The sequence below is a fragment of the Falco punctatus genome, assembly GCF_963210335.1.
Source record: "Falco punctatus genome assembly, chromosome: 4".
Lineage (NCBI taxonomy): Eukaryota > Metazoa > Chordata > Aves > Falconiformes > Falconidae > Falco > Falco punctatus.
In genome coordinates, this window is record NC_137583.1 from 102,330,158 (window position 1) to 102,345,391 (window position 15,234).

Consider the following 15,234-nt stretch of genomic DNA (forward strand, 5'->3'; position numbering starts at 1 on the left):
TGTTTCTTTCAGGCTAGCACATTCTGTGAAAAATTAAAATCAAAGCAAAGCAAAACATAACAAAATCTTCCCAACTTCCTCCCCTCCCTCTAATTCTGATAAGAGGTGGAATACGAGGAGGATAATCCAGGAAGGGAATCAACATAGGGGAAGACATTAATACATGTACAAACACTCATATTTCCTTCTTATGAATGCCCTTTGTATGACAGAGCTGTCCAAACAGCACTTAAGGAGCAACAGCAAAATGCCTGACAGACAGGCATGATAAGTTATGGCTCAAAACGTTTCCTTGCCAGACAGAAAGGGTGACTTTTTTTTTTTCCTTTTTTTTTCTTTTCTGAAAATCCTTTAAGGTAAACTCACTCCATGTCCGCTGGCATGCAGCCATTTTTCCTATAAATTCATATTACAATGCTGTATTTCTAATGGATTGGGTATGGTGCTTTTCCATTTTGCTAATGAGAAAAGCTAAAGGCCATTACTTGCTCTGATTAAGATCCTGAGGGAAGAAATGTGATGTGTATATTACCAGGCCATACGTAAAGGAAGTATGTGGCATTTCTAATCAATCAGATGAAGGGTAGACAGAAAAAGTCTTATCCTGCAACTGTACAGGAAGAAGATATAGGGGGAAAAGAAACATAGAAAGTGTCTTTAAAAGGTGACTTACGGGAATCAGTTATAATGATATTAGTATGATCAATGGCTATGGCTACTATCTGGGAAGGATGTAATTACCAAAATGAAAACTTTCAGATGGGAAGCCTAATCAAGGGCAGAGGTACCGTCATATTTCTCCGAGCACTGTCAGCTCTCATCCAGGCAATGTATTACTGTGTCCCTCACAAGCGTTACCGTACCCAGGCTGAGCTGTGCCTGCCTGGGGTGGGAGCAGACCCAGGAGTGAGAGGCTGTGAAACTTTCCATTCAGCTCAGAAACGTGGGTAAGTCTTGGGCCAGAGGCAAATTCAAGATAAGGAAAAGCAAGGCTGGGAAAAAGGACAAAGGGAAAGAAAAAAGTCCCAGTCATGACTGGCTTTAAGGGAAGTTTTGCAGCGGTGTGCATTTAAAAACCATTTCAGCTTAAAGAAAGGAAATGTAGACCAGTAGCTATTCATCGCAAAGGAGATCCAACAAAAAAAAAACATACCACAAGATGCACTGCTCAATTTGCAGAAGGATACTCTGGAATATCTGCCTAAGGTGTTTCAATATGCAATTTCTACGTGTTTAATCCTGATGTCATAGAACTTTTTCAAAATTATACCTGATTGAAATACAAAGTTTAGAGACATTTTTTTCATTCCTTTTTCAATGGCTGCATAGCTACAGCTTGAAAATGCTACAAGATACATGCTCCAAATGACAAATGAATAGAGCTTGGAGATGGGTGTTCTAAGAGAGGACAAGACCTTTCGAATGTGTCATAACGGGTAGTCACAGCTGTATTTTTAATAATATATTAATTTCACATAATATTATAAATCACTGCTGAGCATTAAAACTGAAAAAAATTGTAACATACTACAACCTCTCAAATGGAATTCCAGATCAATGAAATATTCATGTCAATGACAGCAAAACTATAACAAGTGATAAGGCCAGCAGGAGAGAGCCTTGTGTACTCTCCCAAACGTGCATTAGGGCGCCTAGCTTTCCTCTGTGGGACACACTGCTTCTTTACAGATTCCTGGGAATGCTTCAGATAGATCCACCTGGCAATAGAGGAAAAGAGTCTCCTTCATCAGCTTTAAAAGTACAGTCACAAAAAACACTGGGACTGTGAATCTGGAAAACATCATTGTCCCTTCCTTTCATCAGGAGGCAATGACGAGAGACATATTCTTTTAAATGTCATGGGTGACAAGGCATGGATGTCACATACCTTGTTGCAAAAAAGTAAGAATCCCAGCTGAGAAAGCCCATCTACAGCTATCATACTGAAATTCAATCATCTTTAGCTTTCCTTAAAGGCCTTATTTTACAAAAAAATCTACACAGGCCCTAACAGGAGTTTTCAGTGAACTTTTCTGATCCCTCTGCTCCACTCATGTGGAAAGGAACAAACGCTGCACAAATGCACCTCATCCTGTACAGGCAAGTAAGCAGGATGGTGGGGGAAAACAGCCTGGCCTCTTCTAACACCACAGCCCAGTCAGAGAATTGTTCTTCTCAGGAACATCTTGCAGAGTATCTATTTCTAGGCTAGGTTGTCCTTTCTGGTTCTTTGCTTTGATGCATTCCTGGCTTTGGCACACAGATTGACTGGAAAGCTCAAACATCTTCATTTTGCATTGGTGCTCATGGGTCAGCAAAATGTTCCCTTTCTGCTTTCCTTTTATGTTAAAAAAAAAGGAAAAAGAAAAAGATTTAAGTACTGTGCAAACATTTGCAATGGAGAAAGTCCTAACTGCACGACAGATTTTTTTTGTCCAAGAACGTGACAGATGACAAAGTGGTCATTTTCCCATCAAATAAATTTACATCAACACCTTTAAAAACATGGGACTTTGCATGATTCACCTTACAAAGAAGGATTGCTGCTGACATACGTGTGTTACATTGAACTCCCAGGCATCACTCCTAAAATATAAATTAGCAGAGTTAACATTTAGAAAGTGTAAAAGTGGCTATTCCTGAAGCTGAATAAGGGCATTTGCAGATTACTCTCAGTGGCTGATGACAGGGACAATGAATTTAATCTTGGGATGGAGTGGGGCAGCGGGAGGGGGGTGGTGGTCTGCCAGCCTGTCCAGCCGTAATATCCCCTAATAGCCTTGAGGAATTGTAATTGTGAACTGAAACAGCATCTGCTTAACTGTCATCCTAGCCTCAGGACTGGAACTTTTTGCTTGTTGTGAAGGATCATGAGAAAGACTACACAGAGCGTGAAGATGAAAACAGAGTGAGATTAGAACCATTAAATACAACCACCAAGACACAGCTGTCCACACTGCTAGTGAACTCAAGGAAATATAAATGCCAAAATGTATTTGACATTCAGGATGCATTTTGGTATGGGAATTTAGAACACTGAGTTGACTGCAAGCATCTAGTTCTACAATTATTTTCATCATTTTTATAGAGGACAGATTATTGCAGATTATTTGGTGAGAAGCAAATAAATTTCAATGCTAGGCACACTGAAGAGGTCAGGAGTAAAGCCAAATTTAACCAGAACTGGTAAAATCTATTCTTTTCTTACTGGGACACAGGGGCCAATTAGTTCAGCTGCCATGACCAGAGCAGCTTACGGCAGTCTGTCACGTCCAGAGTCTGGGCTTTGCCTCAAATGTCCTGCTTGCATTAGCGGTACAGCTGAGCCATCCCTGGGTTTGGAATAGGATCTGCTGTCCATGCTGTAAGAAAGACTACACTGCAAGGAGGTCATTTTCCTCGATGGAAATCAAAGGTCCTGCATTAATTTATTTAGGTGGTGCTATAAGGTTTAACTACTGTTTTCAAAACACTTCAAGAATATAAAATGCAATATAGGTGCTGCTATTTTATTTGTCAGTTGTGTTCTGCCTCTGGATGTCTCTCAAAACACTTGCATGCTGTTGTGTTTGGAAGGAATAGCAAATGCTAGATTTCCTCCCATATCACTTATACTTGGGGGGGGAATGTTTGGCAGGAATCTGCAGGATATGTGCAGATGGAGTTAAAATATTAACCACAGAAACTCCACAGCTACATAAACTGAACTGCCTAAAAAAGAAGTGCTTCAAACTAAACGTAAATGCTGCAATTTCTTAGTTTGCAATGGGCCCAATTCTGCCTGCAAAAACATCTATAGAATAATTACAGACCAGAGACATGCATCCTCTACACTTCCACACCAGACTGGTAATTGCAATCTTGGAACACATATCCAATAGTGTATGCAATAAAGTAAAAATCCTATTATTAAAAACTAACTCAAGATGATGCTGTGATGTTTAAACCACATTTTCTCTTTTGAAACGCAATCAAATATAATGCTGCTCATGACATTTGTACAAAAATTAATGAAAAGCAAAACTGGATTTATAAGCCTTGAAATGTATCATTCTTTTCTTTGCCTTCTGATGCAGGTTAATTACGTTAAATTTTTCCACCAATCACTTTCTGATTGCCAGCTCTGTTATACTCAGTTTTAAACAAAGGACAGAAATTTCAGGAAGGTCAGTGGTCTTCTGCTCTCAATTGTTCAGACATAAGCTATACAAATAAAATAAATCTCCTTATTCAACCAGTGTCTATACACTGAATGGAATTTGGTTTTACTATTTCTCTATGTCCCATAACACATCAAGGAAATCTGAAGTTGCTGCTACTTGTATTTTTAGTTATCAATAAACTTAGTGTATATTTAATAATCTTCTAGAAGGTGTAAAGGAAAAAAAGATATCCCTTTTCTTACCTCAAAGTAGAAAACCTCAATTAAAATAAAATACAATGAAATAAATTATGGCCACCTTGATGAAGCAGCCATTTATTACCAGAAAACTAAAGTTCCAAGAAAAGTCTGTTATCTTCACAGGAAATCAGCACTTCTAACAGATAGTTAGAAGCACCTTCATGCTGAAAAAAGGCAGCAAAATAGTTTTTGCTAGAAAATTACCTTTGGCTACTAAAATCCTGAGCACCAATTTGGATTCTGTGGGTAGACTAGGCAAGGTCATCCACAGGAAAACCATCACAGCAAAATACTCACTGTAGCTTGTTACTGTATTTTTCTTACTCTGATTAGTACTGCCAAAAATGGTCATTGAAAAAAGAAAAAATACACCCCATTTTTTAGTCCAGCACAGGTGTTTTAGTTGGGAAGGGCTGGCAGCAGAGCAGAATCGGGGTAAACAGCAAGGGAGGAAAAGAATAGTCAGGTGCCTTAGTGGCTGGAAAAAAAAAAGTCAGTTTGGAAATCACAGCATCTTTGGTCTATACTGCAAACCCTGTGGCTGTAGTTGGCAAGCCAGAGAGCACAGCATGAAGTTTTTGCATCACTGAAACCAGTTTGTATTGTAGAAATATACTGATTTGAGGGAAACCCCTAAGGGAAACACACTCAGCACAGGAAAACAGGGAGGTGAGGCTGGCAAATGCACAATAATTTGGACATTTAGATACTACACTCTTAAGAAGTTGCTGTATTACAACTGCTAAAATCAAAAAGGTAAAATTAGAAGCAGCCAGGTGTGCCCATCACATTTGAAAGCCATAATGAATCCCAAAGGACAGAGAAGTCCTCCATGGGACTGCAAAAGCACGTGCCTCTGAGATATGATTGCCCCCTGGACACATCCCAACATGGTGCAGCTCTCCTCTGCCACACAGCAGAAATCTGCCGTGTTCAACAGTTCATTTACCTTGCTAGAAAAACAATTCAGTTCAGCAAACTCTCAAATTCACTTGATGCAGCTGCTCTCAAACCCCTTGTTACAGTTTAATGAAACGTGCTGACTGAGCTGTTTCATAGTAAACATTAGTTATAGCAGAACTCTCCTCCCAGATTGAGTCTTCTCGGAGCAAGACGATTCTCCAGCGCCATAGCACTGACACAGAATCAACCATAACTCACAAATAATAAAACACCATCTGAGGGCACAGAGGTTAGTGCCATCAGCAGATCCCTATGGAATTATAAATCATCTGAACAAAGCTTACCCTTTTTTGAGAACTTCAGGCTGAAATCACTGTATATGCAGGATCCCAGTGTCTTACACAGTGTATGAAGACTGTGCCTTTAGCTCCTTCATTTAACCTTGCTTCACAAATGAGTGAGCCTCTAACAGGCTGCGCTTTCCAGATGAAAGTAAGAAAGATACCTCAAAAGCACTGGCAATTTATCTTAGAGGAAGTTTAAACCTTTGGGCTACCAGCTTGACAACCATCTGATAAGCCACGTGGATTAACTGTGAAATGCAGTGTGCACTGAAGTTCAGTGGGAAATGCTGTGGAAAAAGGCATTGGAATTCAATGGAATATTGTTCTTGCGACCATCAACAGGTCCAGGCCTTTGACCAACATACAGGTTACGTTACTTCTGCCACTGATCAAAATATGAAAAATACTGAGCATCGTTCAAATTAAATTCACTTTCAACTCCGTTGTATGTGTTTTCAATAATGTGGCAATGCGTCATCTTCAGAAACACTGCAGCATCTATGATCTAGTGTTTCTGTGGAGTCCCAATGCCCCTAGAAGTGAAGCTTTCCCTATGAGAAAATGCTGGGAATGTAACTCAAAGGTTGCTGCTCAGAGTGGAAACATTTTGCTTAACAAAATGTACCCATTCCACTGGGGAAAAAAAAAAAAAAAAAGAGACAAAAGCAAGCAGTATACTTACTAAATTCACACAACACATGTTCTACATCATCTAGCAAAAAAAAAAAAATCATAACTCTTGGCCCCAAATGTTTTTTTCTAAGGAAACACTGTGAATGGTCACTTGCAACCAGTTTACTCTGACTGTTTAAGCTTCAGACATTATAAATAACATGCCATTTTGATGTACAGCTCTTTTCTGAGTCTTGGTACATCATTCTCAGTAAACATTTTTATAATTTCCTGAATTCTTAGTACTTAAATGAACAGAAAATAAAAAATCAATTATTATTACTTGTTTTGAACCGAAATAATGTTTCTTTGCAATGAACAACACAGGTTGAAGATGAAAAAAGGCTGTTAGACCACTGCTCTGTTTTTGTGTCAACACCTGAAAGTCCCTCCTGTGGATTTTAAGATTTTTGGCCCAGTTGATGCCCCAGACAGTGACCTTTCCATGATTCATTTTAAACATGTCTCCCTCTTAATATATTACCAATTTCTGCAAGTTATTCAAGTTACGCTTTCCCCATTTTACCTTCAGATCCTTATTTACATTATTAGCACCATTAAAACCATCTCCTCCTTTCCATAGATGCCCTTTGCATACCTACACAGTTATAAGCTACTGTTGCCTATCACCTTAACGCCCTCTCCTTTCAGCTCAAGTTTAATACATCTGTGACTGAAGTTGATAGAATTCGAGTACTCCATCTTAGACAGAACTGATACTGTGTGAAGGATTGAAACACTGCTTAGCAGAAACTAGCCGTTCTTCCATATAATTTATCATGTTGTTCTTTTCTATTGAGGATCCAGCCTGTTCAAGGATTTCAGGACTTCTTGCTATGCTTACACACACTTGTAGCATGTGGAGACATGACCACAGGACTGCTTCCCAGCTCTTGGCAGAGAAGAGCTGTGGAAGCACCACCTCTGGGAGATACTTCTTGCTTTCCACATGATCACAGTTTGGCAAAAAAACCCTCACCTCTCTAAGATCCTCAAACTTGTCTTGGATTACAGGGGCCCCACCGAGCTTGTCTGCACCACTGATTGAGATTCATTACTTCTCTGGGAAGCCATATTCATCATTTCTCTCAGAATCACCTGAGTCTACTTTAAACACAGGCAGGACAATAAAAACAAGTTTCATTCTAATAAGGCAAAGAGATACATTCTTGATTACAAAACAGAAAACACATCTACAAAAGAGAAACATCAAGAAAATACAGATGACAGACCTGACATTCAGAGTACTTTTGTTTCCCAGCTTTTATTCAGTTTGTCAATTGTAGGTGTGGCAGGATGTTTCAAACCTAGCGTCATTTTCAGCTCTTTTTACCTATCATTTGTTCCTTTTTTCTACTTCCCTGCCTGTTAAATAAAGAGCCTCTTTTGGCTAAATCTTATACAAATCACAAATCATCTTATACAAACCAATTAAAACTAAAACAACCTTCTCTCCCCAAAACCTGCCCCGTTATTTGTGGCATCAGCACAATTTCACATGAACATGAGTGAACACACACTTTTCTCCTCTTAACACTCCACGTTTTTAGGGGAGTGATCTACTAGTAGCTAGCAAAATGAGTTCACAATATTGGTACATCTCTAGAGACATATAAACAGAATTTTCTGGGAGTACGACTAAAGGTGAACCTTTTGGGGGAGAATATGCTGCAGACCACCAACTATATGCCGGTGTTATGCCTTTCAGTTTCTATTCACTATTGCAAAATGAAAAAGTTCACTTTATATGCAGTGCACGGCTATCACTAAATAACAAACATTCTTTGGAAGAGGTAGCTTTAAACTACATTCCCACTGTCCTTCAAAGTACCTCTAGGCAGCACTTGTAGAAATCACAAAACAGAACTGCCGCGATCATATGTGAGAAAGTACATGAAAAACAAGCCTCTAAACATTCTAGTTCACAGATATGTGAAGCCAACTACAAATTAATTATATGAATGACATTTGTCTGATGATGAAACAAAGCTATATTAGTTACAGCTCTTCTGGATGATACTGTTTGCTTTGCTGAACCATCACTGTTGCTTTGTGTTGCTTTACATTTTTATCACCACAATCAGGGCGCTGAGTCCTTCTCTGAAAGGGAATCTGGGCTAATGTTGCTTTGAGTCAGTAGCTGATACCTCAAAGAGAGGCAAGGAGTCCTCAACAAAAGCACTTGTTCATTTGTGCAAGTGTCATATGAAGGTAAAATTTAACACAGAATAAAAGCTACGGACATGCTGGGCTCATATGAAGAGCTGCTTGAACGGAAAATGGAATTCCCTCCATCTGCGTTCGTTCTCCTTTTACATTCCCCTTCTCTGCCTACACCAGGCAGTGGCTTTGAAGGTAGGCACAGCTGCACATAAAGGCAAACGATAAGCCACTACCAACAAATGGTAGGAAAGTAAAGCTGAGTTCAGAAAAGAAGGGGTAACACTACAGAAACGGGATTTTATAAACTCTGTTCATTCAAAAATATCATCTAACCGCAGCTATGGTCAAACACAGACTGTGGAACCCATGCTGAGACAGCTGATTATAAAAAGCCTTCCCTACACGATGACTGATCAGCCCAATTCTTACAAGAGTCTGTGGGAATTCAAGATGGCCCGAAAAGGGAAAAGATCACATCTCTCTTTGTTCACCGTACCACGCGTTTGGCCTATACTGTCAAATCAAGAATTTTTCCACCCTGCTGTTGCATCTGCAAATGTTTCCTTATAGAAGCACTAAATCTATTTTTTCAAGATTACCAACCTATTTGTCTCAATAATATTTAGTGGTGGCGAATTCTGTGCATTGATTATATGCTTCATCAAAAGGTTATTGTTCCTTGTTGACTGCTTGGAATCTGGTGCTTTTCAGTTGCACTGAGTGGCCCTTTTTTAACTCAAATTATGTATCAGGCAAATAGGAGCTGCCTTTCAAGAGGCTGATTGGGAAGGAAGGTGCAGGAGGAGTTATTTGGTTTGTATAAATCTCAAGAGAGCTTATGCTGTTCTTCTCCTTTCCAACCAGAATAATTTATCCTTAAATGGATCTCCTGCCCCAGACAGCTCCATGGTGTTAATCACTTGCATTTGCCCTGGGCCCTGGCTGAGTAAATGGACAAGGATGACCTTAGTTTCAGCCTGAACTAAGCTAATTTCATTTGCAATGAGTTCAGTCCTATATTTTCCGCACAAACAGTAAGTGAAAGTCAGTCAATAAATATAATAAAAGCTTTAAGATTAACACTTGATAACATGAGAGGAACAAGACTGCAAAGAAACTTTGCTCCTGTAACTCTCCTGGGATCTTGCAACATCCTATTAGAATAACAGAGAGTGCTTTTTGAACAAGCATCTGAACATCAAGGGAATGCGATGATGTTTCAGCTCCATGTAGCTGTAGTATGTGCAAATAGAATTGCAGATTAAACAGGAAAAAAACCAACCCTATCTAACAAAGCAGTTATTCTGCTGAGGCCTTTAGGTGACATTTTAAGCCACCAGTGACCATGGAGTATCCAAAGGAAATAAAAGATAAAAAAGTTATAACAAGCTTGTTGTTCCATTGAAGGGTTCTGACGATATCATCAAGCTCCGCTGGCAACAAAAAGAACTAACAAAGTGAAAGATAAGACTGATGTACCTGCACAACAAGCCTGTTATTCCTTCGAGAGATTTCTGGTGATACTATAAACCAGGAAAGCTGAATGAGGGTGGTTTGCAGTTTCAACAGAATCCCACGTTATGTCAATGCAGTTCTTCCACATGACTGCATTTTTAATACAGAGGTATCTGGAATAATTAAACAATTTTTTAAGTGGGTTTTTTTTCTGTTTCTTTGTTTAAAAAGTGCAATGGAGACCTTATTTTGTAAGTTGCCTATTACGTTTCTAAATTGGAAACTGAAAGCTGAGTAAACTGTGTGCAAGTGCGAAGAACAATTAAGCAGCGCAGTTGAGCAAGCAGTTTTAGTAAAAAACCTGGCTTCTGCTCCACTATCCCATTGGTGTGGGCCTCAAAGGTTTAAGATGAAACACGGCTATGGTAAGGCAGTTCCCAAAGAGAGGGGAAAAAACCTGGAATTACCTCGCTGCCAATGAAGACTAACAAGGGCTGTCTCGATCTGTTGGATGAAACTGGAACCCAACCGGTATCTGAAATGGATGCTAACAGCAGGGAGGGGAGAGAAACCCAGACCAAGAAAGTGCAGAACAGATTTCCTTCAGGAATGAGCAGCAGAGGAGAAAGAATATAGGAAATCTAGTTCCCAGTGAAGATGTGAATTATTACTGCTGACAGCCGAATGTGGAAGCGTCGCAGCAACAGGGAGCCGAGCAACAGGGACTGAAAGCAGTGATCAGACTGCTCAGTTTTTATTTTTCTAAAGGTTTTTGTATTATATCCAATCAGGCATCCATCACAACTTTATTAAACCATGAAACAGATGTCAGATCAATGGCTGTATTGGAAACATTTTGAATGACAGGCTGATGATGGAACAATTCCAGCCTCCATACATTATTAAACATATACTAATGCTGGTCTTTCAATGCTACCCTTACAGACGCGCTCAATCTATTCTCCCTCTACGGTACCTTTTTTAATAGCAGACCTAATTGTAGATGACTATTACATAGGAAAAACAAGACATACTGTAATACATAGTAATAAAGTAGTAAACAACAGAAAAAATTCAAGGTTAAAACCGATTGTCTGTCTTCACATTATGCCTCCTGGCATTAAGCTTTCGTTTTAATACAACTGTAGGAGCTGAGGCTGGGTTGTCAGCCTTAATCAGAATATTCAGACTTAACTGCCTTTTTGTTGCTGTAATCTTGACATAATTGAAGAATAGGTTTTCTTTACATATTTGCACACAGCCAGCATACCCGTGTAAATGCCTTCTGCTCTTTTTGAGAGAAGAGGTATGTACGAAAAAACACAGATAAATATGGCAGATTCTCTGCTTAACTCCAGATTTTAGGCAGACTGGGGAGGCGATCATAGCAGCACATTCGCCTCTCAATTCACCAGTAATGTAAACTGTATTTTCACCAGCAGAAATCAATTTGATTTTCATAAAGACAGAAAGAAATTATGCTCTTGGTGGATGAAGCACAAAGCACAGTAACTGGGAGATGCAAATGCTGTACAAAATTCCCTCACAGCATGGGAACATAAGGTTGAGTTGCCACAAACTGCAGACCATTACCTCCTCTCTTCCCCCAGTGCCCTACACCACCCTTTGGCCCGGAATATTTGCTCCAGCTGTATGTTTTCATGAGATGGGCAGTGAAATCAAGTAAAGATGGATTTGTAGCTTTTCACTTGGCCTGGCATCTTGATAGCCTTAGCGCATCCTCCTGATTAAGGGCTGCTTAGTATAGCAGAGACGTCTGATTTTATACAGACAATTCAATAATGGATAAGAAATAAGAATGTTAGAAAAGATAATAAAATTAAATACATGTTCTTTGGGGCTTTGGAGAGAAAGAAAGCTTCTTGTTCTTACTGATGGCAAATGGTTTCCTAAACAAAATTCTTTGTGCTTTTTGGGGCCAGTAACCAAAGGCTTCCCAGCACAAAGGGAAGGCAGCTGGCTCTAAGTGGGGCTGTAGGAAAACTGCTCTGTTTTGGCTGCTGAACTGGATGCTCCCAGCTGGAAGTGAGCAGCCCTGCAGCATTTAGCCAGAAATGCCCCCCTGGGCGGGTGACTAAACAATCAAGCGCAGGCAGGGATGGAGGCAGCTGCCCCTCAGATTCTCATGGGTTTTAACGTGTGCTTCAGGGCTGAGAGATCAAAGCTCAAATCTAAATTTTGGTGTTGAGGCAGGAATTGCCAGAGGCTGCTCTTACCCAGGTAATCACCTCACCAAAGGGCTAAAGAGTGCTCTTCTGTGAAGGGTCTCTCCTCTGCAATGGCTCCAGCCTGAGCCTGCACGGAGTATTTTAATCTTTCAGAGAGCATCAAAAGGCAGAGTAATTCCCACAAGATATGAGGCATTCATAGGCCCCTGTACTATTTCTCTAGCTTACTCACTAGAGAATATATTTTCTGTTGTAGCCATGTCTTAGAAACCCAGCATTCATCCCAAATCAGGCAAGTCTGGAAGAGAGTTTGAAGTCAACTCTTACCTAAGTGACCACAGAGGTCTGTTGTGGCTGAAAAATATATTACATTACTTCACAAAATGGTCAGTCTAAGGAAGTGAACATACAAAAAACTTTCAATTAAAACTGCTTTGCATACTGCAAGCTTTTACATTAAATTGTGACAAGAGTTGCAGCCAACGCTGAGCAGAATTGTTTGTGACTTTGTGGCTTCTTTGCTTAAAAAAATCTGGCTGGTTTCTTGAAAGATAGCTGGTGGCTCATTGTGGCACTCTGTTGCACAGTTTTAAGGATAAAATTAAAAAATATGTTCGTAAAAAAAAAAGTGTAGTTTATGTCTTATATCTCCCATAAAACTTAGTCCTCCTGAGGTACTCACAGTAGCATGGTTTGGATTTGGCTCAATTCGTCATGGCTTTATGCTCTCAGTGCTCCTCTCTCTGGACTGAAATTCAGACTTTAGACTAAAGGAAGTAAAAATATCTCTAAATAAATCATATCTCTAAATGGGTTGGCCATTTTCCCCACATTCTGTTACATTTTCTGTAACAGAACATGTTAGGAAGATTCAATTTCGAGTCAGGATGGATACATCGAACAAAACTGCTACTGGCAGCCTAAATCCTGAAGTTCTCTCTTTAATTCATGACAGGAGGAATTCCCGATGACCTCCATGATTATCCTGCTTGCCTGAGGACTTTAACTGACTATGGTGCTGATGGTGTTTTTACCAAAGAGAAATCCGGAATGTGATAAAACAGGGTGTCATTTGAGATTTATGAAAAGCCTATGGATATTGTAACACCCATCAATCATTTAGTCTTTCTTGCTTTTTAAGTTTTCTGCAAATGACTTAGGAGTTTTAAAGATAGTAAACATAAACCTATACAGTATACCGCTGAATGTATTTCAAGAAGTTATCAGGGAATGCTGTGACCTTGAAAGATAAGACTGAGTAAAGAGCTAGAAAAAGGAAGGAAAGATTTTCTTTCAGTTGCAGTAAAATAAATTCAGGATCTTATTATCATCTGCTAGATCACCTACTGCTTTTCAGAGTCCTTCCTCTGCCCCCCCAGATGGATTTGTTACAATGAACCTTGTAATAGTGGTCTCAAGTCAGAAGAGAACATTACCTGGGAATTTTCTAGTTTGCATTACGATTTTGAGAAAACAAGCACAGACGACAATGTCTGTAAGAGTAATGGAAATGAAAATGACAGACAGAAGGAAAAATTCATAGGAGCTGCCCATCAGCACAGCTAGCATTCATTTTCAATTTCCTTGTCTTAATTTTTAAACATAATTCTGAATTACAGTAATTCCACAAGTAGAAATTCTCACTAGTCCTAGTATTTCCTTCAATTTCATGTCTTCAGAAGGGAAAAATGCTGATATTAACTTTGAGATATAATTCCTACTTCTTTTGATTGTTGAATGAAACATTTTAAATAGCAGGAATAAACAAAAAACCGTCATATTTACCTTTCATCAGAAATAAATACAGAAGTCTCAGACCTCAACAGATTTTTTTTAAAGAAGGGGGAAAAGACACTGGAGTTAAGAATTAAATTCAACAGATAAGAAAAAAGGAGAGGAAGAGGATCAGGAAGAGGAAGAGAAGACCCAATAAGTGGGTTAAATAACTTTGTACAGATGTAAATTTATTCAGTACCTTATTTAAATAAAAGAAAAAACAAACAAGTTGGAAAACTGTGTTCCTATAGATTAGTATCAAGTACCAGAGTGGTGAAATAGACAAAAATGTTGTAAATGCATAATAGATCTTTCAGGTAATTATTACCTAAAAAGCACGTGTGCCAGACATAAAATTGTAAGGTTTATGCCTGCATTTTCATAAAAATATTCATTTACATGCAGTGTCCACATACTCACACATCAAACCCCCACACATTGTGTGTAGGCTGTTGTATCTTAGGAACTTTTCAGAGAGTTTTAGTAATTTTCATTACGAGTATATTTTGCCTTTCTCTGACTCTGGGGGAGTTAATTGAGACCGATTTACACAGCTTAGAGAGAAAGTAATTGTTGAACTATGCATGTTTAAATATAATACACTGGAAACACAGCTGACCTTGACCCAAGACAACATCTGTGAGCCTGGAGCAAACTATGTATGGCTGGCTGCAGTAGTTTAGAAGCAAGTAATGGATTCCACCATAACGCCAGAACTCCCATTTTCCAGTGGTATAAAACTTTCTAGATTGACAAGCAAACAATTTCTGATTAAAAATCAAACCGAGAGAGGAGTACTTTCATATCTGCCTGGGAATTAGTAGAGAGATTTCCTGCTAAGTACAGAGCAGGTTTTGTTGACCTACTGTTTTACTATCCATACTACTTTGTAATTTCTGTTCTATAATACGTAATGCTGACTGTATGATGGTTTTAGAAACATATCTGTACATACATGTTCGTGTGACATAGTGATATGAGGATATTGTTTGTGTAGTACATCATGTTAGGGTCATGATGAAAGACACTACGATACGTGTGCCCAGACAGGGCCAGACACCTCTGGACACAGAGAAAAAGCAAAGTAAACCACGGCAATATTAAACTGAAAAAAGTTGAAGCGCTGAAAAACCAAAGTAATAAATTACTTTGAGAAACTCGGTAAGCAATAAATGTTTTGCAATATAGAAAGTAAGCAGCATAATCTATGATCTTACCGTTCCTGTTGTGCCCAAGGAAAGGTGGTTCATCTGTTGGGTCAGAGGGCCCATCATGCTTGCTGGCTGCATTGACATCGTATGGTCCATTGTTGGTGTTATCACAGCACCCT

At 39.2% G+C, this 15,234-nt stretch overlaps 1 protein-coding gene across 6 annotated transcripts in view; it reads right to left on the minus strand.

Annotated features, from left to right (window-relative positions):
* RBMS3 (RNA binding motif single stranded interacting protein 3) overlaps positions 1-15,234 on the minus strand; it is a gene marked incomplete at its 3' end in the record, with an annotated part of 449,340 nt that overhangs the window by 21,250 nt on the left and 412,856 nt on the right. For all 6 annotated transcript variants that reach the window (XM_080385818.1, XM_080385817.1, XM_080385821.1 and 3 more), the window contains one exon: positions 15,122-15,232. In XM_080385818.1, coding sequence (XP_080241944.1) covers positions 15,122-15,232 — 111 coding nt within the window. The remainder of the gene's footprint in view (positions 1-15,121; positions 15,233-15,234) is intronic.